At 33.2% G+C, this 6,746-nt stretch overlaps 1 protein-coding gene and 1 long non-coding RNA gene across 4 annotated transcripts in view; one reads left to right on the top strand and one right to left on the bottom strand.

Annotated features, from left to right (window-relative positions):
- The window catches only part of LOC106462339, an 80,317-nt gene extending 74,945 nt beyond the window's left edge, over positions 1 to 5,372 (bottom strand). Inside the window, exon 1 of the long non-coding RNA XR_002611219.1 lies at positions 5,295 to 5,372. This is a non-coding gene — a long non-coding RNA (uncharacterized LOC106462339). The remainder of the gene's footprint in view (positions 1 to 5,294) is intronic.
- The window catches only part of LOC106462338 (SKI family transcriptional corepressor 1 homolog-B-like), a 45,086-nt gene continuing 43,297 nt past the window's right edge, over positions 4,958 to 6,746 (top strand). Inside the window, exon 1 of one of the 3 annotated variants that reach the window (XM_022389578.1) lies at positions 4,958 to 5,406. Coding sequence is in view for 2 of the 3 variants with exons in the window: in XM_022389576.1 (XP_022245284.1) it covers positions 5,409 to 5,465 (57 nt within the window). In the remaining variant the exon portion in view is untranslated. Of the gene's footprint in view, positions 5,466 to 6,746 lie in introns of all 3 variants that reach the window. The other 2 variants (XM_022389576.1, XM_022389577.1) reach the window with 2 other exon arrangements.

Here is a 6,746-nt window from a genome sequence, read left to right as displayed (position 1 = left end):
GTGGGGCCTTCGTTGAAGGTTTAGAAATCTAGCTGATTCTTTGCGAGTGGGTGGGTTCTTCGTTGAAGGTTTAGAAATCTAGCTGATGCATTGCGAGTAGGTGAGCCCTTCATTGAAGGTTCGAAATATAGCTGATTCATTTCGACTGGGTGGGCCCAAAATTGACGTAAATACGAAAGTATACTAATTTGGCAACTGTATATATCTTAGTATGAAAGCACTGTTGTGCAGAGTATTTTTATACTTTGACAACTTTACTGTGATTTCTTGAATTGACACGAAAAAAAGTCTATCAGAAATTTTGATATTTATGATTTTATTTTAATATTTCAATTAATTATCACAATTTTTAACTTCGACTAACGGTCCTTACAAACAGTGTAGTTTCATATACAGATATATATATATATTTAAAAGTAGAATATGTATATCACGTAGACTTGTATCTGAATAATATATATATCATACATTAAGGAAAGTGTTCATTGTATCTAAGTCAATGAGATCTCTTTACAAAGTTGTTTCTGTATTCAGATTTATTTTCTAAAGTCCATGCTATCATAAGATTTAGCATAACGCTACGTCATAATATATAATAAATCAACATTATCGAGTTAATAAATATGTCTGGTCAATTCGTGGCATATCAAATCATTAAGTAATTTTGCAATTTACATCAAATAAACAAAAATAATTTCAACTGTTTTTTGTTCTATTTTGTGTTTCTTATTATTACCATTATGAGATAATTAATATGTTAATTATATATTATAATTAATATGTTAATTATATATATATATGTGTGTGTTTATATGTACACATTTCATATAGAGTTTATCATTTACATGGCGATCTAAAAAAAAGAAAACTGACATTACTTTAGACTTTGATAAGTGTTAAATACTTGTTTCAACTAACAACCATTCATCCATCTATAACCTAATAAACCACCTTAGCAAGTCAGAGATCTAAATCGACACTTTGATAGCTTTAGGTTATAACTCCATATCCTAATAGCTATTGTGGGCTTAAGCAATAAGGTTTTACTGTTACTCCGCCGTCCTGATCACTCGAGGGTTGTGTTGTTCTCTTCGACAGAAAGGAGAGGTCTACAAGCAAAAAACAAAACTGGCCGATCCAATTAACGTGCCGTCAGGGGAGGTTATTGTCTATCTTTCCATATTGTTAGAGGAGCTTCAATAGAATTAGCCATCAAAGAGTTGCTGAGAAACAATGTTACGTGGAGTACTGTTGGCTCACTGAAGATTTCGCGGTAAAGTGTTTTAGTAAATAAGCGTTGTTCTAACAACTAGTTCTTCCCTGACCTCGCGCTCGTATTAATGGCCGTACGGTAATTAATGACCCTCGTTAGCGAAACAAACGGTAAAGAGACAATCCCGAGGGGCTCGTGACTGTTTCCAACAGAGAGAGAGAATTATGCTATAGGCTTAGCTAGTTTCACTGTGTACTGTTATATAGTGTATACGCGACACATTCTGGCACTGCTCTATGTCCTAGATTAAAGTTAATCCTGAATGTTAAGTAGATAATCCATTAGATCCAACCAGTAAAGGGTTGATGAAGCTGACCAGCAAGTGACCAACTAGACGATACCTGGCTCTTAGCTTGATTGGAAGCCACGAATCGTTACATTGGTTTCTGGTTGAGTTAACAAGCTGTGTGCTCTTAAACCGTGTAAATCGATTTTTATGACTAAGTACTTGTGCTTAGCTTACCTACAAATACAAAAATAAAAAAACGTATGCACAAACCAGAATAGATAATTTGATATTAGTGTGTAAAATCACAGAATGATAGATGTAATTGCTGAACATTTGAGTTAAGAGTTTGTATTTTTACAATGAAATAATATAATCACAATCAGAAGATAAAGGGCACATTAACGTTTCCGACATTTCTACAATTTTTAATGAGGTAACAATCATTATATTTCTAAAGTGAAGCCCCCCCTCCCAGTGACACAGCGGTATGTCTGCGGACTTACAACGCTAGAATCCGGGTTTTGATACCCGTGGTGAGCATAACACAGATAGTCAATTGTGTAGCTTTGTGCTTAATTAGAAACAAACACACAATTTCCAAAGTGAAGCAGCAAAGATGTTATTATACGTACTATTCATATCATGAATTTTAAGTTAACAGCTTAGGTTATTTATATCAACAACGTACTTCTTCTGAAATTGCTCCGCAAGGCAAATTAAATAATGAATATAATAAGAGGTAAGAAACTATTGAATTTATCACGAATTTGAAAAGTCTTTAAAATAATACCTTATTCATAACAAGATATCTTCGCAGTAATTTAAAGACATAATTATTGACTGAATACTTGAATACTGATTTATATGAGCTCTAAGAGTTTGTTTGTTTTTAATTATGCACAAAGCTACACAAGGGCTATCTGTGCTCTGCCCACCACGGGTATCGAAACCCGGTTTCTAGCGTTGTAAGTCCGCAGACATACCGCTGTGCCACTGGGGGGCAAAGAGCTCTAAGAGATTGTAAGACACGGAAAAAATTACCTAATTTGATGCTGGATATAATCTACCATTTTTAATTGTATTACATATTGAAGAATAGAATAAATCTTACAGTCTCGATTTGTATGTCTGAAGTTTAGATGGTCCTTCTTTCTAGATCTTTGAATGTCAGAATCTTTAAAATCTGGTGAAGGAGTTATGTGTTCCTTTTAGGAAGCTGGTAAAAAAAATATATATATAATAGTATGGAGTAGGGAGACTCAAATCTGGCACAAAGTGATAGACTCCTACCCTAAATTTTAATCCTATATGTTAAGGTAATAGTTCATGAAGGTTGATGAAACTGACCACAACTAGAATACACGTGATTTGTATTCCTTTCATTTTCAAGTTTGTAAAACTTTGTTTTTAAGTTAACTTGCTTACGATAAACCTTAAATTTATCGAAGAACAAACATCATGTTATGTACGAAGCAAGAATAGTGATATAGAAATCTGTCTTAATTAAGGGCTAATATTATATATATATATATATCGTAAGTAGTACTTATTAATTGAAAGTATAAATTATAATTTTCGGAGCTTAATATGTCCTAACCCACGATACATTATAAGCAGGCTATCAAACAACGTCCATCTAAGGAGAATAGAATATAACTGTGAATTAATATTGAATGTAGATCATTTACACATTATTAGTTTAAGAACTACATTTGCATTATTATCGAAAGAAAAAAACAACAGGTGATGCAACAAAAAAATAATTTATTGCAGTAAAATTATGCTTTTTTTTGTATTTTCAGGAGCTTCTATTTTATTTAACAGATATTAGCAATTTAACGTAACTATGACTCTCTTAAGGTAGCCAAATGCCTCGTTATCTAATTAGTGACGCGCATGAATGGATTAACGAGATTCCCACTGTCCCTATCTACTATCTAGCGAAACCACAGCCAAGGGAACGGGCTTGGAAAAATCAGTAATTTCTATTATATTGTTGTTTTCTTTACTCTTATTCCATTATCTTAATTTATTATTTTTTTAAATACGAATTCCCTTATTATTGAAAATTAGGGATATAAATGCGTAATTGTTTCGACAGTTGTTGACATGGGAGCCCCGATTTTTTGGTTGCCTTGAAAATATCAAACACGGAGAGAACTGATGTTTTGTTGTCTTGACAACAGTCGACGCGGAGAAAGTTGATGCTTTGTTGCGTGGACAACAAAAGGCAAGGGAAAAATTGATATTTTGTTGTATTGACAACAGTAGACACTGGAAACCGCAATGTTTAATTGTTTTGACAATAGTAGACACGACTATACAAAAGTCATTGTTAAAGACAAGTAAGGAAACTTCGATATATTTGGTGCATACAAAGTTTTCGAATCACAAGAAGATTGCGTCATCATTTGTGTATTTTATACTTAGCATTTCAGTAAAAATCATTTATATCACTCTGTGGATGCTGATGCAGCTATACAAACCCCAATGGTTAGAGAACAAGCGCCAGATCCTAATGTAAAAAAAAAGAAAAAAATATAACGTTGTGTAGAAACGAAACACAATAATGTTATTTGTTTTAGTCGTCCTTTTAATTTGTGTCTCCTTTGCCTTTTTTTTGCTACATTCTATAAAAAGAAAAGCTACATCCACATGGTGATCATTTTGTTATAAGTTCAAAATTTAAGACACATTTTGCTGGCAAAATAAGGAGTTTTACAACCGAAATCTCTTCTAAGTTTAATTGTATTATATTCTTTGGACTAAAATCATTTGGCTTAGCACTTCTTGTAGTGTTTATTCATTGTTCTTGTCTAATGCAAAGGCATTAATTTCGAAAAACATTAAGCATGGCAGTTAATATTTTGGCAATACAAAATTCGCACGTTAATTGAATTTTTCCATTTCTCACACCTACTGAAATCGTGAAAAGGTTAAAATGTACTTTTACTTTGTTTTTGGTGATCATAACCTATCATGTCTGAGTGGCCATATACATTAAGCGAATACGTAAATATTAATGTAACTACATACTAGCCAACATTACTTGAATGTAGACAACTTGCACGAAACTCTAAAGAGTATTGTTCACATACCCAGTTCTCTCTTCGTTTTGTTTTTCTTTGTTTTATAAGTGACTCTCATTTAAAATTTGAGAAGATACTTTATATTCGATTACAACAAGGGTTTCAGAATAACAACTCGTTGTGCGCGTGCATGCTTATTTGCATAATAGGCGCGGGGCACGTGGCAACATTACTTAACTAAGTTTGCTCTCAGATCCTTTTCGTGTAATTGGAAACAGCTCAATCTCCCGCCGCTTGCTCTTAGTAATCACGTATCTACAGAGCCAATCGTGGAGCTTCCGAAAACGTCACTCCTCTCGCGCTTGAATGCTAGCATATTGAATGGGAGCGTTCGGCCAATCAGAAGTAGAGTTGGAGCGGTGGCACTCCGTTCCAGCCCTGTGTCGACCCTTATCATCATTAATCGGTCTCTTATTGCTTTAAATTAAATATCTTGTCGAGTGATGACTTGCCTGAATATTTACAGGAGAGGAACAGTGACTACCATATGGTCGTCTCTTAAAAGCGGATCATTCTGACCAACCTCCTGACGGGGACAAGCAGCGGATAGTCAAGGAGAGAAACTTGGAACTAGCCTGTGACTTTATCATTTAAAGTATTTAAATAATTCAAGAGTGTTTTTTTTAATTCGCCTTTTTTAAGTTCTCAAGTAACTATAAGGCAATAAACGTATCTAAGGCCAAAGTTGAATTAATTTTCTTACCTAGTTCTTGTACCTGCCAAGATACCATTTCCTTCTTAAGGCAGACATTGAAATCATTCAGCAACAAGCAGCAGAGCCGAGGTCGACTTTCACGTAGATCGTCCAATATTAGGTATGTCCACACAGCGGGAAGGAAGTACGACTCCGCCCCCTGCCCCTGACGTCACAGCTGTAAGTTGCATGCATAGGTTTTGTCTTCTGCCTGGATCACGGTAACGCAAGTTTTAAAGCAAAATAAAAAAAAAAAAAATTAAAACTCGACTTGAAATATCCTCAAAGTGGAAGAATATACACGTAATAAATAGATGCCCTTAGTAAGTGCATTAAAACTTAGCTGTTCACAAAAAAAAATGTACAGGAGAAACAAATAAGACGGCGTAACATAAGGCTAACGTACCAGGAAATAACTATTATTATATACTGATTGCGATATACATCACATTTAACTATTAGACTTAATGAATACCTTACAAAGCTTAGATATAAGTACTTCGGTTTTGATGTTCTTCGTACCCCTGCTTATTTTTAGCTATCTTTTTAAAGTTATCGACTAAATGAATAACCACATGTATTGTTTCTGAGAATCAGAATCCCTTGTATGTTATCGTGTTGAAATACAACAATATTAGTAAAGATGTTCTTATATTCATACACGATAAACATATATAGACTGATAGATCTTATATGGATATACACACACACGCTTATATTGTGATGTTTATAGACTCTTTTTTTTTAAATACTTTTATATGATTTTGTTCTTTTAAAGTTTTCAGGCCTAAAATCATACCGTTATGCCACTTAAAATGAATGTTTTATTTTTTTACTTAAGTCGCTCTAAAACTACCATTTATTTGTGTATATTGTAATATTTATAACGTTTTGTTAATACATACTCGGTGATGCTGTGGTAAATCAGCATTGCAAAACAAATCTCGAATATGAGAGTATTATTTTTTTTCCATTAGCCAAAAAAAATACTTACTGATATGATGATTTTGTTTAATCTTTTTTTTTAAGTTTTAACTAACTTTGCTTTCGAATTAAACTAGGTGATCATATAGGACAGATATTGAAATTATGATATTACGCAAACTTTTGTTTCAAAGATGAGTCGGTAACTATGTAATTCCAAAAATAATTAGTGAGTTTGATATAGTTTATGTAATTTAATTATTGCACTGTTTGTTTGTTGTTTTTTTTTTGCGTTGTTATTAATTTCGTTTTATCGCTGATAATTAGGTAGTCTACCCCTGTATATGTGTTTTCCCTACAGCATTTGGTATTAGTGCTAGCAAGCATACAATTGGGGGTCTCGAATATTCTGAAATTGAGTGAAATGATTATATAAATTCAGTAGTTAAATAAATGCCGATGTATCTCCAATTTATGTTATTTGTCAACAAGATTGATATACACACACAGTTTTCCTTTTTAATACAAATATGTTTT

Source organism: Limulus polyphemus, unplaced genomic scaffold (genome assembly GCF_000517525.1).
Source record: "Limulus polyphemus unplaced genomic scaffold, Limulus_polyphemus-2.1.2 Scaffold1146, whole genome shotgun sequence".
NCBI lineage: Eukaryota > Metazoa > Arthropoda > Merostomata > Xiphosura > Limulidae > Limulus > Limulus polyphemus.
This window is presented reverse-complemented; position numbering and strand designations above follow the sequence as displayed.